The following is a 23,938-nucleotide window of genomic DNA, read 5'->3' on the forward strand; positions in this document are numbered from 1 at the left end:
AGACAGTCGAAAATGATTAGCTCAGATCATGTTGTTCTTTGCATTGTGTAGCACAATCTAGATAAATGTCTGGCAGCCAGAGTGATCTTTGTAACATTCGCTTTCATCTGTGGTCTCTTCAAGTTTTGTTTTGTCTCCATCCCTCCTAATACCGAAGACAGGGAGAACTGTTAATTTCCTGTTGCAGAATATAATTGTTGAACAAACATTTCTTTTACATTCTATACATGGAATTCAATTAGAAAACCTAACATGATTACCAGCCGACATCATCTATCAGTATCATGATGACATTTTTTATTTCTTATCAGTTTCTTATATAACGCATGCTTACTGTATTCAGCGGCGCTTTACAGAGAATTTTTGAACATTCACATCCGTCCCTGCCCCAGTGGAGCTTTGTATAAGCTCAAAATCAGTGGCTGCTTTAATGTACATGCCTTATTTACAAGTTCAGTTAAGAAAAGTGTGTCGTTGTGTTTATAGTTCACTCAACCAGACAGTTGTAGCCCATATCCGCCATCAACACGGAAGAAGCATTACTGGCTGATAAAAGACGTTTGTAATTTCCTACTATGGTCATAAAGCGATGTTGCAGCAATGTTTGCTGTGGTATCCGGACTGGTCATAGACAGACTCATCATAGACAGTCATATAGTCGACCACTAGTGGTCGACAGGGACATGGAAGAGGTCGACAGGGTTTGAAGGTTGATGGGCAATAGGTCGACATGGTCAAAAGGTTGACATGAAACAGCTCAACATGCATTTTTTACTAAATTTTCAGCCGACATGTGCCGACAGGCGGTATTTCTCCCTCCACTAGGGCGTGGAGGGAGAATGAAATAGTGTGCCGAGCCTGAAGCATGGAGAGCACAGCGGTACACTTAGACAGTGTCCATGCCGACATGGACACCCTAAAAACATTAAAAACTCATGTTGACACCTGTCAACCTTTTGACCATGTCAACCCTTTTCATGAAGACCATGCAACCATGTCGACCTTTTGACTCTGTTCACCATTAGTGGTCGACCATATGACTGTCTACGATGAGTCTGTCTATGATTTATACCATAACCGTTTGCTGCCCATATAGGAGGGATGAGCAACATCAGGGCAGATTTCTTAAGCCGCAATAGGTTTTATTCTACACATCCAAATGGTCCTCAATATTGTGGGAAAATTGGTTCATCTGTTGGTAAACCTGATGTCAACATCCAGGAGTTCTAGCACGACGAGGTAGCTTGCCGAGTACAGCACACAGACAAAGGGGCTGAAGCATATCAGCCATATTCCTGAAACTGAATGTCCGAAGACAAATAAAGTGATAATCGTTCTGACTTTTGGTCTGTGGTTTCTTCTCCTGTACAATCATTATTGACTAGACCATCTATTTTTCTTTTATATTAATAAAGAAAAGTAAATTGGCACTAATTAATTTTATTGAATAACATACGGAAAAATGTTGCATTTCTTGAAAATAAAATAGTCCATATCAATGAGACATTCGTGTGCGTAAAGCATATAAAAAAAGGTACTTGTTTAGTTTCACGGCGGCCGATATATCGGATGCGATATCGGCCGATCCGATGCGATTTTTTTTTTAGCTGTTCATAACCCGGCTATCCACTACGCATGAAGTTGATATTATAATAGTGTGGTGAGCGCAGCGAGCCACCAAGCCCGAAGCGTGGCAAGCATAGCGGATTAGTGCGCTCGCCACACTATATAAAATCAACTCCATACGTAGTGGATAGCGGGGTTATGAACAGGTAAAAAATCACATCGGATCGGCCGATATCGCATCCAATATATCGGCCGCCGTGAAACTAAACAAGTACCAAAAAAACAACAAAACCAAAAAAGGACAGTGCTCATTCAACATGTGTGCTACTGTAGCTTAAAATGTGCTATGTGCATGCTATATTGTTACATATGTGCATGTTATTGTGTTAGTCTTATCACCATATGAACACATAGGTGTATAATTTATTTCTGTAGAACTAAGCCTAGCCGCTTTTAAGCGCAACAAAAGAAAACTGGAGCTGGCAGAGAAGGTGGAAACGGACTTCATTCAATTTAAAAAACGAAGACAATCAAGTGAAAAGGTTAGTATTTATATAGAGCCGTGTACACATGTAGATAACGCCTATCCTGGATTATTCTCTTTTTTTCTTTTTCAGGTGTGTTTTATGTTGCTACATGGTATGCTTTGCAGTAAGTCGCTGCAAAAGATATTGGTTATTTTCTTTAATACTGTGATTTATGTTCTAATAATGGATTGTGCACAGATAATAAGCATTGTTGTTTCATCAAAAACAAGTGACATTCTGTAAAAAGATGCCTATACTGTGCGTAGGTGGTAGGTAAATGCGACTCATTTGTGCAGCGTCACGACCACAGGTATCCACAGTGATGGGGTCCGGAATCATTTCTATGACTTTATGCAATATCTACATACAGAGTATGAGAGCAGTTTGTAAAACATAGAAACGCTGCATTTTTCATCATCTCATGATGTCATCAGGACAACTTCTAATAGGCCGGTCTTTGACATTTAATGTGCCTGCTCTGTCGGCTGATATGAATTAAATGTTAACGGATAAATCCACTGAAAATATTTAAAAAATTGTTTTATACTTTCTGTCACAGCTTACTACTTGGTAATCCTAATACCTTTGCTGGGAAACAAATTCTGCCATCCCTGTGCCCAGTTCCATAAATCTGCATCCTTCTAGAGCCATTTATCATTCCAATACAGTAGTCAACAAGTCGAAGGGGACGAAGACAGAACAAAAAGGGGCACACTTGTCAAAGGAATAGGTTAACCCTTTGAGGAACAACATCTCTGCGAGAGATGTTCAAAATATCTGCTAAAAATACCAGTGTGTCTCACATTTGTTATATAAATTCAAATAAAAAAAGTGTTAAAAAAAATAAATATATATATATATATATATATATATATATATACTGTATCTCTTAAATATTTGCCCAGATCTGTCACTCTGTGAGTGTGTGTATAACGCTGGGCAGAGTCCGTGCCTCTGATTCTGCCCACACACAGTCACAGAGACCCAAGTTTTCTGACAAAGTGCATTCTTCAGGAAGGTCTCGCTCCACCTAACATACTCCCGCTGCCCCACAAAGCCATCTAAAACTCCCTGCACGGCCATAACTGCCAGAGACAATTGCCGCCTACAGCCCTTAAAGGTGAAACTAGTCTATTGTCCTCCACCTAAGTACACCCCTCCTGCCCGGCTTCCAGCAGTCCCGCGATTCGCGGACATTTAGGGGGCATGGCCTCATGCCGTGAAGTGCTCGCCCCCTTAAGAGATCCCTGGCTGTGCTCTCACTGAGACTGCTTTTATGAGGTATGCTTGCCCCACTCTTTCTAAAGCTGTGTCCCCCCCCTCTCTGAAGCTGTCTCCTCCCCTTCTTTCTCTTACGCTGTCTTCCCTCTCTGATGTTGTCCCCCCTCTGATGCTGTCTCACCCCTCTTTCTCTGACATCATCCCCCTTCTGACACATCTACTCTCCCTCTTTCTTCGACGCTGTCTCCTCCCCCTCTCTGATGCTGCCTCCTCCCCCTCTCTGACGCTGCCTCCTCCCCCTCTCTGACGCTGCCTCCTCCCCCTCTCTGACGCTGCCTCCTCCCCCTCTCTGACGCTGTCTCCTCCCCCTCTTTCTCTGACGCTGTCTCCTCCCTCTCTCTGACGCTGTCTCCTCCCCCTCTTTCTCTGACGCTGTCTCCTCCCCTCTTTCTCTGACGCAGTCTTCTCCCCTCTTTCTCTGACGGTGTCTCCTCCCCCTCTTTCTCTGACGGTGTCTCCTCCCCCTCTTTCTCTGACGGTGTCTCCTCCCCCTCCTTCTCTGACGGTGACTCCTCCCCCTCTTTCTCTGACGGTGACTCCTCCCCCTCTTTCTCTGACGGTGACTCCTCCCCCTCTTTCTCTGACGCAGACTCCTCCCCCTCTTTCTCTGACGCAGACTCCTCCCCCTCTTTCTCTGACGCAGACTCCTCCCCCTCTTTCTCTGACGCCGTCTCCTCCCCCTCTTTCTCTGACGCCGTCTCCTCCCCCTCTTTCTCTGACGCCGTCTCCTCCCCCTCTTTCTCTGACGCCGTCTCCTCCCTCTCTCTGATGCTGCAACATTTGTGGCAGGTTCTCACAACTGACAGTTTACAAGATTGGAGGGATTCTTTGCTGAAAGTTGCTGTCTGCAGAAGTATAGGAATTGCTGCAATTTAATCCAGCTAATGCTCAGAAAATGAAAATAAATAATTTCTCTTGGTCTGTCTGACTATGGGCCTGATTCTGGTTTGCTCAGTAAGCTGCGAACATCGCAGCTTGAGACACTGCTCCGCCAAATTCCACCCCCGCCGCCGCCGAATCTCCTCGGAAACATGCAACAGGATGTGTATGAGAACAGCTCCCCTCACATGAGCCGCGAGCAGGAGAAATCATTCAATGCTCGCCGACCATCGAATGATTTGTCCTGCCTTCGCAAATAAAAGTCAGTCTCAACTGACTTTTTTATTTGCGAGCGCTGGGACAAAGACAGGGCGGGCAACTGACGTCATGTGACGTCAGCCGCCCTCCCCGGCAAGCCCTCGGTCCACCCACGTACACATGGGTACACCCATAAATCGTTGGGGGTGTTCCCAGGGTCCAGCACCATCACGGTCCACCCCAGGCCCTCCATCCCGCTGCGAATGGCCCATTGAGTGTGTAACTCACCCCGGCTTTTTGCTGTTGGGTGTTTGCACATGCGCAGAAATACCGACCCTCGGGCAGGGGACGAAATTGAATTCAAATACAATCTCATTTTTACATCAGCTGATTATAGACCTCCTAGACTTTAGTTTTATGTGGAGTTCTCTCATTTTTAGGTCTTGTTTTACTTACTGATGTTATTTTGAAGCCACGTTGTAGCACATCATTAGTTAAAACAGTGTGTGCGCTCTCCTGCATCCAGTTTACTTGGAATTGTCCCCCTGTAATTAGACCACATCTTTGATTCTGGTATAAATGATCTAATCTGTTTTGAAAACTCTGTTTTGCTCCGGATGGTGGTGGTTCATTGTTTCCTCTCATGCTAAAAGCGACATTGCTGTAGCTCTTCCAAAGTGTTTGAAAGGTAGATATTGAAAATCTGCTTTCAACTTATTCATGTCATTGGAGAGAGCAACATGTTGTTTAGGAACTACATTTTTCCATTTTGCGTGTTGAATTTGTGGTAAACATCAATAGCAGATCTCCACTTATCTAACTTCTCATGTTATTGGCAAGAAGCGCTATGATGTCTTACAGACCCGTCTGGCAGAAGAAATAGTCAAAAAAAGAACATTGTTTTCTTATTAAAGGAGAAGTCCGTCCTTATGAAATTCCTTTACATACCTCCGTCCCCCACAACCAAGGTTTAAAGTGTGTATGTGGGGGGGGGGGGACTGGGTGGAACTGCATTCCACCACATGCAATGGTGAGGTGGAACTAGTTCAACCTCCACCTTGGCTCCGCACAGTAATTCGGAAAAAAAAGCATTATAGTTTGTAGGTCGGGTCCTGGGGAGGGGAGGGGGTGTAATTAGGTGGCAGAGGGAAACGAGTTACACCACCTCTCCTAGACCACTTTAAGCCCTCCCCACAACTTATTGTGGGCAGGTCTTAAAGGTCCCTTTGTTTTTGCTTCCATGTGACCCAGCCATGGTGAATGGACTGCTCACTGTGGTATTGAATATCAGTGTTCATGCTAGGCTGTTTTAAGAGGGCGCAATGCCCTTCCCGATATTAAAACTGCAATATGCTCCCTTCCTTCCAGACCGCGCTCTGCTGGGTTGGGTAAAGTCGTATTGAAAAGGTATACATCTATTTGCATTGAGATGAGAGATTGAGGGCAGCCCGGCACATCTGTAAGTACTGGATGCAGATGTGGCTAGTAGGTTCACCGGGGGCTGATCTATTGGCGCCAATGCCGGCGTCCCTTAGCCACAATACCCATAACAAACAATAATCCCTGGTAAGCAGCCACCGGGACCCACGATACCACATGAGATTGGGGACTTATACGCAATACTATGCATTTTCACCCAATTACTGGTACATATTCAGATGATTAAAATGCCCAATATTTGTATACCGTGATAAGGACATTCAGTCATCACTATATCCTGCTGTTTTTATTGGCCGGCATTACATTGATGCTAACAGGGTGCCTTTTTTTTTTCTTAATCTTTAAAATCTGTGAGTTATTTTGCCTCTCCCTCAATAATTGGATAATGACCTGGTCATCAAACTTTGGAGTGAGATAAAGTAGATCTATAGGTAAAGTACTTCACTTTCTACAATCCACTTCTGACATTTTTTGAAACACTGCCTGTAAAACGTTAGCAGATTGGTGCCGTAAATCTCCCCAATGGTTGATACATCTCCTCCTATGACTGTGCACACTGACAACATTTGGCCGCAGTAATGGTTCCCCAGAAATTCTGCGGTACTTGTGTATTATCTGGGCGCCCGATTTTTTCATCCGGTCGGAAAAATCGCGTCAATCGCATCGCATGCAACCAAATCGCATGCGATGCGATGGACGCGATTTTTCCATAGGAATCAATGTTAAATGTCCCAAATGGTCTCTGAGATCGTTAGGGTCAATGTGAAATGCCCCCCAGGCCCCCCATTGTTTGGATGCCCCCTCATTGTTAACGCCACACCACCATCAATGCCAACCCGAAGCGTGGCGAGCGCACGCGCATTACTTCACAGGTATTATGCGTCCCCTCACGGGGCTTGCTTCGGGCACGGTGGCTCGCTGCGCTCGCCACACTATATAAATTCAACTCCACGCCGACGTGAATAGTGGGGGTATGAAAAGGTCGGAGGCCGCGTACCGCCGCCCCTCGCGGGCTCGCCACGCTTCGGGTTGGCGTTGTTGGTGGGGTGGTGTTAACAATGAGGGGGCATACAAACAATGGGGGGGCCTGGGGGGCATTTCACATTGACCCTAATGGTCTCAGGGACCATTTGGGACCATTTAACATTGATTCCTATGGAAAATCGCATCGCATGCGATTTGGTTGCATGCGATGCGATTGACGCAAATTTATCGTGGAAAATCGCGTTGATCGCATCGCATTGCATGCCTTAAGTTAAGGCATGCAATTAACAATATCGGGCGCCCAGATAATACACAAGTACCAATTCTGCTTCTTTAAACCACTTGACTGTATCTATCCACTTTGTACTCAAGAGTATCCATGGAGGTCCGTTGTAGCGGGCTTCCTGGACATACACTAAAGGCTTGGCGCACAAGTTTGGTAATCTCTAATGTGGTCAAGTCTCCTTTCCCGGTACAGTTCTGTTCAGTAGATTTGAGTGCATTTTTTACTCCAATTTGGGAAATTCTTTTAACATGTAGCAACCGGATCATTTTTATATATCATTTTACACCAGGATCAACAGGAAAAGTAATTCTGGTTCGAGGCATTTTTTCCAGTGTGTAAACCTTAACTTCCTCTACTGCTTTTCAGTTTTAGACTTAGGAGATTGGAAATTGATTTAGCAAGTTCTGTCCTTTAAACAGACTTGGTAAATGAATCTAGAACCTGTAACATTTTTACAGCCACTGTTTTTTCCATTCCGTTGGTTTTATTTGTCAGCATGTTGTGTAACTTAGTTTTACAGGATCTAGTTAAGTACAGCATAACCGACATATTCCGCTGTGTAGTTGTAATGGTATGTACACACGGGCCGATGTGGCGGGGGGGGGGGGGGTAATGCTGCATTGAGCAGCATGGCCCTCGTTCCGAGTTAGTAGAAATAGACTGAGCCGCACAATCTATATCTACTTTAGGTTCCGATGCCACAGGGCTGTGCATCGGGATAGAATGACGATTGGGTGCGGAAAACCAAAACTTGCTAGCAATGTATATTCAAAATTTATAGTGCAAATTGCACGTGTGCACACACACCATTAGATGGATTTGGAGATGTAGGAGTGTAATAGCGTAATTGCAGGCTGGAGGTGTTTGCCGCTCGGTTTGTCGGAATGTTAAGGGGATCTGTCCTGAATCAAACTCTGTTGTTTGTTCCATGAAAAAGAAAAACCCAAAGGCTTGAGGCTGCAGAAATGCAATGGTATGAGAAGAGCAGATGATTTGCAGATTTTGGGAAAGCATAGATGTTTACCAAAGGTACTCGCTGCGCTTATGATTTACAGAGATGGGAGTTTCTGGACGGTGGATGGTGACAAATTGTACACTTTCCCCTATTACCACGTCAGCTTTGTTTCTATTTTGATGTAGTAATGAGCTGAGATTCCCTATCTCAGTGTTTGTAAGGTGAAACAAAGTGCAACGCTGACAATCAGAATGACCATTCAGATACATTAAAATATACATAACAGACAACAGGACAGATGTTGATTAAGAGCCGTGTCAGGGTGACATCACTGGACGGTATAGTTTAGTGTGTATGCGCTGGCTATAGCGTTTGCCTGGGGGCTCAAGGGACAACACTAACGATAACGCTCATGGAGCATATTGTATAAATGTCCAGCTTTACAGTCTACAGAAAGAGGGTAAAATAGACTATAGTAAGCACTATGAGCACTTTGGTGCAGGTATGGGTAAAAACCAGTCCCGGACAAGACCCTGGACCGCCGAACCGGACGGTACAACCTCCTGAATGTAGAGTTTGATGTCCGGTCCGAGGGTGTCCTGTCCAGGGGGTGGGTTACAGGAGAGGAGGAGGGGGAGAATAAAGGCTCCTTGTATGGTCTGGGCAATAACCGGAATGGTACGTTCCACACGGAGATGCTGTAATCTCCCCTTCCCCATGTCCCTGGTGAAAGCTATCAGAGGCATCCCCCCGGGCAATACATCCCCCTTGTCCGGGTCCGGTTTTTACTTAGTCCCCTTTGGTGCTGGGATATGGAGCGCGGCATCTTAAGGTGCGGAGAATAATCCTTCATTGCCAAGCTGAGCACAAGCAGGAGGATAGTATAGTAATGGGCAGGGAAAGTTTAGTTTTGTCTTTTGGATGTTTAATGTGGAAATAAATAAGTCTGATATAACTGCAGTAACTTCTAAGTGTAAAGTAGACGTGATGCAATGTTAGATGAAAGCTTTGTTCAGTGTCCTAATGGGGAGGGGTGAGGACATTATGTGGCAAATCTGGTGGACATGAAAAGCATATGAAGAGGTCTGAGGGTGTGTGGGGGATCGGAACAACATGTGAGGAGGTTCACAGACATGGTGCTGATGTAATTGGTGTATAAGTGTAATAAGGAGATGTTGGGGGGGTGTAATATTCTTCTAGCTGTGGTCTCTTTGCATGCCACATTTATTAGGATTTGTTTATGACTGCACATTGAAATGTATTTGAGTATAAGCATTTGTCCTTTGATAAAATGGTCAGATATTTGGAACTGTACAACTTATTAGATTGGGATAAAAAGCAGTATGTATTCTATTAGCAGTTGTGTCCCATTGCTAAGTACTGTATGATGTGAGTCACAGGCTGCTACTTGTATCATAATGTGTCTGCTGTCTGTGGTCCGGTGGATACATAACCGAGGGAAGCGGAGGGTTCTTGTAAAAGTTGATAGCTTAAGTGGATGTGTCATCCCTACACAAAAACACATGGATGGATTTAGGGTTTTCTCATTCATTGGATGTTAAAACTGAACCAACTGCAGAATTCCCCTGTCCTTGATTTCTTGAGCATGTAGTTTACTCCCAACCACCCTGGGTTTCACTAGATGGCGCTAGTTGTCTGTTGGTGAGGGGTGTGGTCTGTACAATTGAGGTTTTTTTTTAATTGGGTTTATTGTGATGGGAGTGGCCTAGCATGAGTTTGTTTTTTTTTTCAAAAAAGGTGTTTTTTATACTTCACTGTCCAAGTGGGTATAGAATGAGAATATAATAGTGTGCGAAGGATGGTGAGCGAAGCCAGGGGACGCGGTACACTTATCTGCTGTCCATGTCGACATAAATCAATGTAGACACAAAAAACGTGAAAAACTCATGTTGACCTTTCCCATATCTATGTTTTCCATCCTGACCTAATGCTTGTGTTGACCCAATGTTTGTGACCTAATACATATCGGCCTATTTCATGTGTCAACCTAGTGACCTAATAACTGTCGACCCCATGACTCATACCCACATCCATATATATATTTATTTATTAACAGTTCCTTATATATAGCGCAGCATACTCCGTTGCGCTTCACAATAGGAGACAGTGATACAACAAACATTGACGCCATAGTCCATACACTCAGTGCCAGATTAAGCCTTCGGGGGGCCTGGGGCACTTTAGACAAGGGGGCACTGCAGGGGGTACACTGTATGTATGTACAGTATGTGTATATATATATATATATATCTATATATATATCTATATATATATATATAGATATATATATAGATATATATCTATATATATAGATATATATAGATATATATATATATATATCACATGAATAGCCTGTGTCTGTCCCTCTGCACCTTACTCTGTAGGAGACCTCACAGGCTCAGTGCTGCATCTGATTAAAAACCCTCCCATGACTAGGTTGCTGCTGCTGTCCTCCATGGGCCTGAGAAGCATGTAATAAGCTCCACCAACCAGAGCTCAGCACAAACATCTCAGCCTTTGCCCTCTTGTGCAAAGTGTCATGGGACTTAGTCAACTCCCAGTAATGCACTGCACACTTGTGCAGGCAGTGTGCCTTGACACCCGATGCTCAGCATCATTAATCATTGTAACATTGCCATGGGGCATCACTGATGGTGTAATGGTTAGCATTACTGTCTCACAGTGCTGATGTCATGGGTTCGATTCCCACCATGGCCTGTGCGGAGTTTATACCAAAGGGGTACTGACCCCCTTTGCCCCCCTTTAATCCGGCCTTGCATACACTGTCCCGAGGAGTATATTTCTGCAAAAAAAAAGGTCCTATGTACAGTAAAACTGTTACGTTATTATAAGTAAAAAGCTTTTGTAGCATTCTGAGATCTTTTTCAGTTTGTACTTTACTTTGATTAAAAAGATTATTTTTTTTTTTTTTACTTTTTAAAAAAAAAATCAAATTTGGGGGTTTTGCCCTTTTTGCACATATTTCGTTTTATATATGAGAGCTGGCTATTCCATTCAAAGCTTTCTTAATGGACGTGTGGCATTTTTCTGATCATAGTAACTGCTGTAGTTATTGTTAAATCCATTGTGATCCTTTAGTTATAAAAATAGAGGATATCTATATCAGTTTGTTGAAGCTTATTGTTAAAATAAGAAATTTAGTGGAAAAAATTAAGAAATGTTTCAAAGTATTACCAGCTACACATGCATCCTCTGAGATGCTTGGTGCGAGTGGCCTGCCAATTCCCATGCAACTCTGGTAGAGTTGGGTGTCCCATTTTTTTTTCCAGAAAATCTTCGCACCAGGGGACTGTGCTGATTAATTTGATATGACACTTGTATATTGTGTATGACTGAGACTGTATACGGAGCAGAAGAGAACTTGTATTGGAAAAAAAGCGGCGGCTGCTAAATTCTCTGTGACTCAGTCGCACACAGATATACAAGTGACATCTTCCTTTTATCAGCACAGTCTCCTCGTAGGGTCCTCCTTGTATTGCAAATAGGGAAGCCACAACAACTGCCATTCCAAACGGACTCACTGACAGTGCGTGTGGCTCTTCTATTTAAAATTTTGAACCATGCCACCGCCCCACCTCTGGAGCCGCCACTGCTTGTGACGAAGATGCATTTTTGGCTAAAAAGAAGCAAAAATACTCCAAGCGCTAGCAGAGTCTGCCGTCCTGGCGTGCTGAGATGAGCCTCTTGGCGCAACTGCAGTAATGATGTATGACGACAGATCTGTAAGAGCTAAGTTTGTCTTCTATTGATCAGTTTCTACAAATCTGGCATAAAACCTAATACAAGCTACATCTTATGCTATGCCTGCACTAGATATCTGTAAAATAAGTATTATTCCACTACAATTCCTTGCTGAATCTTTGAGGTTTATTTAATAAGATGAGATTTTAAAAAAATAATATAATTATGTGATCAGTATTTCATGTTCGTGTCCCAGTGTAACCCAACAACGTAGGTTAAAATTGTTGATTTGAAAAATCGCACCATTCAAAAAATAATAAAGGTCTTATGTGTGCTTCAGTATCCGGTCCATTCGCTTTCAGTTGTTTTCTTCTCCCAGTGATGTACAATACAAATTATCGTACATCACTGATCTATACGGGGCTTTATCCAAGTGAGTAATCCTGACTGGAAGCAGCTGTGTTGTTGTTTCTGCATTAAATATTTCCTTCCCATTGACATCACATTGTTCTTCTCTCTTCTGGCATGCATTTGTTTTTGAAAAATTAACGTACTCATCTGTAAATTAGTAGCAGTGGTTTTCACTGATTATAATGCACATTGATCGTCCGATACATTCCCAGTTTCAGTTGGGTTCATGGTTTCTTACACAATAGGACCCTTGATCGAAACTAAACGGCGTCCTTTGTGTTCCCGATGCATCCTTGGCTAAGCACCTTTATAAGTTTGTGAGTTTGGAAAAGAGAAGATGAACTGTTGGGGAACTGCTTTGGGTATTTATACTGCTGACGGGTTCTAATACGGTTTTGCATATTGTAGAGAGGATTTTGAAAAGAGATGTGCAGTTCGGATTTACTCAGTGTTTATGACCAAAAAAGGCAAGCTCGGATTTTTCTGCTTGACTATCGACTGTCACATGTTTTGGATAGCCAATACGATCCCGCTTTGAGATCCGGGTAAAACCGAACATGCACATCTCACATTATAATTTTTACTTTATTTTTGCATGGGGGCCACTCTGTTTAAAATCAATCATTATTCACCCTGTCTACCCTCTCACTGTGTATTGCTACCGGGGAGCTACCAGGGGTGTTCAAGGGAATCTGTTGCGATTCATTACAGGTGCTGACCAACACCCGCGGGGTGCCATTGATGGGTCCGATTCTGATTTATCCTTGGCGCAACAGGTTCAACCTTTAGATCTGATCCGATGCGCACGGAACAGCGCGTCGATTCAATGCGATTTGGCCACTGTTCATCCTATTTATCGCCCTAACTCGTCGGATTCAGATGAAAAGAGGCCATATTGCACTAGTGTATAGTCAGCTTAATAGAATAATTGAACCTTCTACACCGTCTACAAGAACTTTAGCAAATACTGTACCTCTGCTACTGCTAAGAAACTAAAGGTTACCCCAAACAGATTGTGATACCTGTAGCTCTTGACACCTCTGTAAGTCTACAGTGGCACATACTCCTTGAGGCAGTCTCTCAGGTGTCTCTCTCTGTCCCGTGATACAATATAGTATAGCATATAGGACCTATACTTTACCTTAGCTTATGATGTCCTTTCCTCTGACTGTCCCCTCTTTCCACTGTTTAACCCTTTGAGTGAATTTGTGAAAATTGCCAAGCAAACATTTTTATTTATCATAATGACCTGTAATGTTTACCATTATGTAGGAAAATAATATTTTTTACACAACGTTTTTCATTTGTATTTACATGACAAATGTGAGAGATGCTGGCATTTTTAGCAGATATTTTGAACAACTCACAGAGATCTTGGCACTCAAAGGGTTAAATTACACCATAAGATGAACATAACCTTTTAAAAAGGTTCATCATTTTTTCAGTTATAGTAACACTGAAAACCAAATTTTATTTTGAAAATCAATAAAAAAATAAAAAAATCAATAAACAATGAATATGGGTTGAGTATCCCTTATCCGAAATGCTCGGGACCACAAGCATTTTGGGTAAGGGATTTTTTTTTTTCCGTTTTTTGGAATATATATATACCGGTATATATATATTTTTTAACCTACTTACCTGATACCCGGTGTTCCACGGCGGCCTTTAGGATCCTCTGCAGCGGTCCCAGGGGTGCATTGCGCTAGTTTGCAGGCACGTCGGTGATGTCACCGGCGCGCCATGCACCCCTGGTACCTGAGATGCTGCTGAAGAGGATTCTGAAGCCCGCCGGGGAATGTGGTAAGTATGGAAAAAAAGGGGCAGCCGGGGAAAAAAACACAAAAAAAAAACCCCCAAAACATTCTGAAAAACCACAGTTTTTGGAATATTTAGTTTTTGGAAATATGGATACGGGATACTCAACCTGTATTACGCACTGAATTAACCACCATAACTAATAATAGAAACCATTGTCTTAACAACTAAATGTTTACATGAAGAATTTTTATATTTTAACTGCAATAAGCTCTGTTTCATTTCTGTTTGGGTAAATGACAGTTGTTTTATAATTTTATAATGTAAAGTAAATTGTACAGTTATTTCGCATTTGTTATGGATGCTGGTATAAGGCTATATCAGTAATCAAAGTGTAGTATAGGGAACAGTTTTCTAATCATTTCATTCATTCTGGGATCTTTCCGTATTCTTTACAGAGCAATTTATGTTCCACACAAAAAAATAAATCTGGTATTTTTCACGAGCACATTTTACCAGAAACAGTTTCCATATTTTTGTGTTATTAAAAGACCTTTTCTAATAAAGTAGGATACGAATCCATATAAATCCTGGATGCACTTTAATGTTTACAGCCACAGAGGTTGAGTTGCTAGGCGAAATGATTGCATGCCACATTTACTAAGCGTTTAAAGATGTCATCGGTCTTATTTCTCTCCATCTACAGTAAATGCTACCAGCAGCAACACTCTAGTAGACCAGTAACGGGCTGTAGGGCATGTCAGGAGTGAACTCGCTCCTGGCTACCTGTAGGTAATTGATAATCGCTCTAATAACTGAGTGATGTCAAAATCTTTTCCTGTCTTATTTTCTTTCCACAATTAGCAAGAACTTGATCTAAAAAGCCATACACTGAGTTTCTGTACATACACCGTTTTAGTAGATTAGTCTTAAAAAGGAATTTTAATGACATTTTTAAAGCGGTCCTTTCATGTTTCATCTAAAGGACATCATGTTTCATCTAAAGAACATTTTACGCGGAGCCTAGTTCTGTGCGTAGATCATAAATAAACTACTTCCTGGCGCTTCCATCGTCACTTTGTGTACATATTACAGAAAGAATTACATAAAATGTAAAACATGACCTGTCATTTTTAAAAGACCAATCAGTTGGACATTAATATATGTCAAAGACTTTTATTTACTGAGCAAAACATTATACAAAGAGTTCACAGAGAGTTTTGTTTAATTAAATATGTCCATTATGGTTCCTGGCTAAGATGCCATGTTAGGGGAAACATCCCACTTCGTTCAGAGACGGGTATTCAGTTAGTGGCAGCTTTGCCACCTTTCACATAGGCAACCCCCCCGGAACTATTCCAATCACTGCTCGGAGTGCCATACCTTGTTCTTCCAGGAAGTCAGAATTACGATAGGAAAGGCACCCGACGTTAAGTTGTCGTCATCATCATTGTCGTATTGCGTGCCGGCTTAGTTTTGGACCATATGGGTGACATTTAATAGTATGAGAGATTCAGAGAGAGAGATTTGATAAGAAATCTCCAAAAAAAATTAAAGCGGCAATCATTTACACTGCAATATCAAACTGGATTTTAAGTGTAAATGATTACCTCTTTAAAAAAAAATCGATATTTCTTACCAAATCTTTCACTTTCTGTATCTCTCATCCAATCAAATTCCCCCCTAAGTGGGTGTGTGTGTGTGTGTGTATATATGTGTGTGTGTGTGTGTGTATGTATATATATATATACACACACACACACATTCCTCCAAATATGCCGGCACTCCAATTATCTTGATACAGCTTGGTCGGTGCTCTTCAAACGATGCATGTAGTACTCCAATAATAAAGGCACACGGCAATAACTTCACAACAAGTGTATTGGGCTAGTTAACATCGTTGTGTCGTGTGCCTTTATTATTGGAGTACTATATATATATATATATATATGTGTGTGTGTGTGTATATATATATATATATATATATATATATATATATATATATATATGCGCACTGATATGCAAATCAGACCTGTGCTAGAAACACCACAGCAGACAGCGACACCCCAGGCAGGGAACAGGAACTGCATGTGTTTTCAAAGATGGCGGGTGCTAGAATAAACACTATATATATTTATTGAAATAGGATTTTATTAGATTTTTCAGAAAGTAGCAACAAGTGTGTAGTTACTAAGAAAAAGCATATATATAATATCGGAGAGACGTGTTACTTAATAACATAAGAAAGCGCTCATTGTAGGTTATCGCAATGACCATTTCCAGTTATACTAATACTGTTTCTGTATCCTTTTGTCTCCCTGCGAGCGTTTATCATGTCTCAGAATGTCATCCTTCATTTGCTGTGCACGGATCTTGTTGGCATTGTACGAAACATGACCTTACTGCATTATTATGTTAAAAGTAAAAGAAAAATGGTATTAAGTAACTGTGACAACACAAGGGTTCTTGAGGTTACAATAATACAGTGTGTATCTAATAAACTGTGTTCTATTTATTTTATGCCAATATAAACAATGCAAAAACTATTACGTGTGTCTCATGACCTTCTCAACTGAAATGAAATGCTTACATTTCCTTTCCAGTATTTATAGTAGAATCGGTTTACATTAAAGGGCTGCCTCAGTGACTTGTTAATATTCCTTCAAGCAATTGCTGTTATTACTCCACAGGAGAATGACTCAGGAACTCTGGATACTGTTGGAGCAATAGTTGTTGACCAAGATGGGAATGTAGCTGCTGCTGTCTCCAGTGGAGGATTAGCCATGAAGCATCCTGGAAGAGTTGGCCAGGTATACCCGTTTTTTGCATGGAACTTGTATTGGCCAATCCCCCCCCCCACCATAGTTAACCCATTGAGTGCCAATGAATTTGTCCAAGCAAACATTTTATTTCATCATAATGACCTGTAATGTTTACCTTATATATGGAAATATCATCTTTTTCTACACAACTTTTTTTATTTGAATTTAAATAACAAATGTGAGCGACGCTGGCATTTTTAGTGGATACGTTGAACGTTTATCACAGAGATGTTGGCACTCAAAGGGTTCATTCATGTACTAAATTAACCAATGTGGTCCCCATTGCTGTTTTTGTGGTGCTGTATGTAACCACATTTCATGTTCCAGCAAACTTTTATCACTACAGATCTTCTGCATTCGGTGCTCTCGAGTTAGCAGGTAACGGTCATTATTTAATACCCCGCCAGCTGGAGGCACAGGAGCAAGTCTTGCTAGTTACAGATGGAGCCCCTCTTTCATTGCCAGCGCTTGATAGAATGCAAGCGCTGGCGGAGAAGGACTCCCATCAGATTGGGACGCATGGGCGTCTCACACACACGCGCGTCCCAGTCACTCGGTGGCTGGGCGGCGTGACCCTGCCTTTCTCCGCTTCAGGGAGATGGGCAGGGTTAAGGGGGGAGTCGGGACGGCGGTGGGGACCGGGAAGACGGTGACTGGAAGGTCCGTTGGAACGGGGCATACAAGCATCTCATGCGCACACGCGTGTCCCCTTCTGATGGATTCGATCGCCAGCCCCTGCAAGCATGACGCCGGCTCCTTCTGTAGTCCGCATTTTTAAAGAGGTAATAATTTAAAAGGCAATACCAACTTGAAACTTGCCGTGTGTATGAAATAAGGTCCTAGGAATGCATAAAGTGCTGTGACTGCAGAATGCATGCATTTTGGGATTGGCAGGGGCAAGGATTATTTTTACCTTGGGACATCATAAGAACTTGTGGGAGAGCCTGGCTAGTTTTTGATAAGCAGATGGTGTCAGCCACTGTCAGAAGATTTGCTGTCTTACTAAGGGGTAAAATCAGCCACTGCTTCAGATAATTGAAGCCACACAATGGGCCTTATTCTAGTTCACTCTTAGAAGCAAATTCCTTCTTAGATGGACAAAACCATGTGCACTTTGGGTGAGTTATTTTGTTTCTGTGCAGGGAAAATACTGACTGCTTTATTTTTACACTGCAATATAGATCTCACTTTGAAGAAAAACCCCACCCAAATCTAATTCTCTCTGCACATGTTACATCTGCCCCACCTGCAGTGCACATGGTTTTGTCCAGCTAAGAAGGAATTTGCCTCCAAGAGTGAACTAGAATAAGGCCCAAAAAGACTTTGATTCATCCCCCTCATTGCGGTACTGAGGGATTTCGGGGTTGAAGCCTGGGATTGGGCTTTGCTACTGATTTGGTGCTGTTGCATAATAATTACCTAGTCCCTGCTTCCAAAACATCTCTCTTCTGATGCTAAGGAAGAACCGATCCTATTCTCTCTCTGTGCCCTATGCCTGCTACTGATTTAAGAGCTTGTCCCTTCTACTAAGTGGAGATTTATTGACTTACTGTAGGTTTCATGAGCCTTTTAAGGATCATAAAAATAAAACTACATTTGCAAAATACAACAGCAATTAAGCACAAAATTCATTTATATTCAAAACTGCATGTGAAGATTAGGGTCATAGAGAGCATTTTTCTGCACACAGCTAATTACCTATCCCATCGTTTCTAATGTAGGGTACACACCACAATGACCATGATCGGGAGACAATCTTGAAACAATCGTACGATTTTTGTACGATCTGTTGGAGCACACAATCTATACCCGATCCAGTGTAGATGACAAATCTTTAGTGCAACAGGTAAAATCTCCAAAGCGACAAATGACCGGCGGGGACGCGCATCGGATCGGAATCACATTCAAAACACGCCCAATTCTGTTTTTTTTTTTAAATACACAATCGGTTGACATTGCATCGTAATTGGGGGAATTGAGCCCAAATCGTTCTGGTGTGTACCCAGAATTAGTGTATAGGACAGTTCCTTAATAAAGGCATGAGCTGGATTGCTCTTAGTTAATGTGCAAATAGCGCTTTTAGCATACCGCACATGTGCAGAAGTGAATACATTTTTGTATTTATCCTTCAAACAGATCTTTGCCAGTTCTCAATTTGCAATGGTCGATCTGAGGTTCCAATGCGATCACATGGAACTATTCTGTTGTGGGTGTGTAGCTTGTGATCAGTGCCACTGTAGTCTGATTCATGCATATGGGGAAAGGAAGCCTGTTTTAGGTGGATCTGGCGTGGGGCTAGTGTAAGTGTATTTACTAATGATAACGGTTATGGCTGTGGGCAATGTAGGTTCTATTGTGATGCCGCACGAATCCTCGCATTAGTTAGTAAATCAGGCTTCATTCAAACTCTACCGCTTTACCTCTGACTCAAAAGCAGCCTTCTTGTCTTCTCAAGTCTAGGGATGCCATTTCATATTAAAGCACATTGAAGTTAGAATTAGTGGCTTTAAAAGGAAAACATGGATTCATGCTGCTTATTAAGCAAAGTTCTTGCTCATCTGGTAACAAGTGCAGGAGAAAAAATGATTTCCAACTCTGAAATGCATGTTTAAATAATGCACAAAAGATTAGTCTGTATCCATTATTTAAAGGTAGACTTACAAGTAAACTGCTGAGAAATTGCATGATCTTCTACCAGTGGTACAAGGGAAGTTTCAAGGTGCGCAAAAATAATATTTAGAATGAAAACCATTTTCAGAGTATTTGCCAGAGAAGTCATTGGACAGTTCAATGTGCTCAAGCCATTTGGTGAAGCAGCTGGTCCAGTCTTGAAGCAGGTAGTTCTTCTACATGTTGGATGAACGTCTCTACTGCTGCTTCAGGTGACTCAAAATGAGTCCTACGTATCTTGCACTTGATTTGTTTGAACATTAAAAAAAAAGTCACAAGGGGCCAGGTCTCACCTGTATGGTGGATGACCAAGCTCCAGGATGCATTCATGGACCAGAAAATCCACCACTTTTTCATGATGGAGAAGTGCACCACGAGCGTGAGTTCTTGGGCGGTGCCTGGAAATGGCTTCCAGCACTTGTGGCTGGCAGTGGTTGCTGTACCAGTGACACCGCTGTACGAGTAAAGTAGCTACATAGCCCAGTCTTTGCCACAAAAACAACCAGCATCTGCTTGGCCACACTGCACTGACATCTAAACTTCTGCGGCGTTGCACCTCCAACTGGGGTCCTCTGGGCCGATTGTTGGTCTCTGGGTTGAAACCGTAAATTTAGGATTCATCGCCACTGATAATCTCCCAGACAGAGTTTGAGTGACCACCGTGTTGCAGCATCGAGTCACCCAAGCCCCTTCTCCTCTCGTCAGCTGATGGGGCACCCAGCGTGCAGAAATCTTACACAGGTGATGCTTTCACACAGAGCATCAAACGGATTGATCTCAATGAGATGCCTATCTGTCTCTAAATGGGCAACCTATCCTGGGTTCCACCTCAACTATGGCTCGCATGGTAGCAACGTTGACGAGTGTGATGGCAGACACAGGTTGGCTGCAGCATATTTAGTCTTTCAGGAACTGCCTCCTGCACTGAAATTCTGCAAACCACTCAAACACAAAGGTTTGGGGTTGTGCTTTCTCCGTAAAAGTCAGTCAGAACTCTCATGATGTCGTAAATTACTTTTGTAGAAGGTCGTGATTCTCCAGTAGCCTCAGTTGAGCTCCTTTTGTGGAGGAAGTGAACATGCTGACTTCTATGGTGTGCAGTGCTGCTATTATACCCTTCTGTGCATTAACATTTTACAAGACCTTTAGTCAGAGATCAAACTTCACAACCAGATTGTGTCTATTCTACCTATGCACATCCAGTAACGTATTGCACACCCCTCGTATTTTACGGTTAGCGGTGGGCAGGTCGACGACAAAAAGGTCAACTGTCAATAGGTCAGCCACTGTTGGTCAACTGGCCATGGGTCGATGCATGAAAAAAGGTAGACTTAACTTAGTTCGACATGGTCAAAAGGTCAACGCATGCAATAGGTTGACTTGAAAAAGGTCGACATAAGTTTTTCAAAAAAAATTCAAAGGCAAGTGGTTTTTCATACTTTATTATTAAGTGGACAAATAGTTAGATTATAACAGTGTGCCAAGCTAAGCGCTACACTTATATGGTGTCCATGTCGACGTATATCGGCATAGATGCCAAAAACCATGAAAAACTCATGTCAACCTTTGCATGTTGAACTTAGTCATGTCGACCAATTTCATGTGACAACCTATGGCCCATTAACCAATAGTAGTCAACCTCCTTACTGACAACCTTATGACCCATACTCCTATTTTGTTTGCTTTATATTTAGCACGGTTACATCGCCTGTCTCTGTATGCATGAGAGGCTCCCTCTAGTGGCTGGAATTTGGGTAGTGTTAAACTTCTGTATGAAAATCATTAGTAAAGAATACATGGTATGGCTTAGGCTAAGAACCCGTTACTGTTGCATTAGCGTTTTTTTTTCCCCTTAATAAACATTTATTGAAAAAATGCTGATAAAATGCAAGTTATTAAAGTTAGTTGTTTCTCTTATGCACCACATTAATGGCCTGATTTAGAGATGATTACAAAAACTTTCTGAAATTGGCAAAACCATGCTGCACTGCAGATGGGGGGGGGGGGGGGGGGGTAAATGTAACATGTGCAGAGAGAGTTAGATTTGGGCGGGTTGTGTACAAACTGAAATCCAAATTGCTGTGAAAAAAATCAAGAAAAATAAATGTGCCAGCGCTGGCTGAATGATAACAAGACGGTTCTCTTTAAAATTAGTTTTTAATAAAGAACAATAATATTAGTAATATATATACCACAATAAAAAATTATTAATTCAAACATAATTAAAAAAAAACAACAGAATAAACTAGAGCTGTATTTGCTGTATATTCGTATGAGGTCCCACAGTTCCAACTGGGTGGATAGTATTTTAATTTATATTACCATTCCATGATGATATACTGGCTGATGGAGTCTGAAGAGGATGGGAAGATATATACGTATATATACGTGCCTCTTTTGTCCTCCTTAATGTGCACTGAAAATTCCAGGAGCTCTGGAATCCTTGAGATTGTAATTCACTTGGTAATCTGGTTAATTAGGGGCAAGACAATGTCCAGTGATGCAGTGGTTGATTCTCAGGACAAACAGTCAATGGAGGGTATAGTGCCAGTTGATGGGGTAAAAGGTGCTCAAGGTTTTTCCCCGGATGTAGCACTCCGGCTTCCTCAGGAGCAAATGTATACTCTCAATTTAAAAGCAGCTCAATATATATCTCTTTAATAATTTAAAATAATACACACATGTGGATTGATTAAAAATAATCAAGTGAACCGTCTTGTAAAACTTAATCATACTATGTTTGTTAGATCAGGAGGCAGTTAAATAGGGGTTGGGATCATTTGGTCTATTGCATTATGGTCGAAAGTCATTAGGTCGAATCCATTAGGTCGACATGCTAAAAGGTCGACATGACTCTAGGTCGACATGGGAAAAGGTCGACATGATTCTAGGTCGAAAGGTCATTAGTTCGACAGGTCATTAGTTCGACAAGGTCATTAGTTCGACATTGTCTATGTCGACATTCACAAGGTCGACATGGGGTTTTTCACTGTTTTTTTACCTGAATGTCAACACAGTCGACATGGACACAGTTTAAAGTGCACTGCATCCCCTCGCATCGCTCGCAATGCGTCGGGCACGGTGCCTCGCTGCGCTCGGCACACTATTTTATTCTCCCACCACGCCCTAGTGGATGGTAGGGCATGAAATACCGCCTGTCGGCACATGTTGGCTCAAAAAACAGTGAAAAACTCCATGTCGACCTTGTGAATGTCGACATAGACAATGTCGAACTAATGACCTTTTCTAACTAATGACCTGTCGAACTAATGACCTTTCGAACTAGAATCATGTCGACCTTTTCCCATGTCGACCTAGAGTCATGTCGACCTTTTAGCATGTCGACCTAATGGATTCGACCTAATGACTGTCGACCATAATGCAGTAGACCAAAAGACCGCATCCCGTTAAATAGATATATAGTTAATCTAAACATAAGCTATACAAAATGTATTAAAAATAAAGAACATACACACCTGTCCGGAGGTAAGTTATCAGGATGGGCTGTGTTTAGTCCTGATCACGTGACCCGGAAATGTGTTTAAAATGTAAATATAGCCTACTGCGGCATATACAATGGTCTTTATTTCACCCAGTAGATGTTAGAAAAGGAAGCGGACCCCCATGGGGACACCGATCGCCCCGGGGATGCCCGATGATGACCGGCGCTGTGGGATGCCTGTCCGCTCCGATCCCAGCGTCCTCAGTTGCTCAGCGGTGTAAAAATAACCGGCATCGGTAATTGCATACATACTTGACTAGAAGAAAATTGTTTCCTTGCAAGCTGTGAAATTGGGGATAAGCCAAATCACAGCCAGCAGGAACCCCAGCGCTCTAAATGAAGACCCAATATAGGGTTTAAATTGGGTATAAATATATATCAAATATGTAGCAGCTGCTGCAGGCCACACCTGTGGGTTTTGCCTGTACCCACAAATAATCACTACTAGAAAAAGAAAAAGAGGGGGGTGGTGTGTTTTGCGCTGCTGGCTACAGGTAAATTTGTGGGAATATACTCCAGAAAAAAAAGTAGTAAATGACCAACGTGCAGAAAATGACACGGACACACTGCTTAAAAAGGTATAAATTTATATATTAAATCGCATCAAGCAATACATGAATAACAATAATGATATTGCGTGTACAAATTGAAGGTATAGTAAAAGATATGAGTGATATCTTTTACTATATCCTTTAGTGTGTATCGGGTTTTACTCTCTCTGCACGTTACATTTGCCTCGCCTGCAGTACTGTACACATGGTTTTGCCCATTTCATAAAGATACTGCTTTTGCAATCAACCTTGAATCAAACCCAAAGTCCGCCACCTTCAGTACAATACATATTGTCATCAGTATAAATGACTACTGTATATACCAGGGCTGGGCAACACCGGCCCTCCAGATGTTAATGAACTACACATCCCAGCATGCCTTGCA

At 42.1% G+C, this 23,938-nt stretch overlaps 1 protein-coding gene across 2 annotated transcripts in view; it reads left to right on the plus strand.

The window, feature by feature from the left end:
- Nucleotides 1–23,938, plus strand: part of TASP1 (taspase 1) — a 151,394-nt gene that overhangs the window by 42,525 nt on the left and 84,931 nt on the right. For both annotated transcript variants that reach the window (XM_083175833.1, XM_083175834.1), the window contains exons 9-10: nucleotides 2,002–2,108; nucleotides 16,699–16,818. In XM_083175833.1, coding sequence (XP_083031959.1) covers nucleotides 2,002–2,108; nucleotides 16,699–16,818 — 227 coding nt within the window. The remainder of the gene's footprint in view (nucleotides 1–2,001; nucleotides 2,109–16,698; nucleotides 16,819–23,938) is intronic.

The sequence above is a fragment of the Crinia signifera genome, chromosome 3 (assembly GCF_055691185.1).
Source record: "Crinia signifera chromosome 3, ASM5569118v1, whole genome shotgun sequence".
Classification (NCBI taxonomy): Eukaryota; Metazoa; Chordata; class Amphibia; order Anura; family Myobatrachidae; genus Crinia; species Crinia signifera.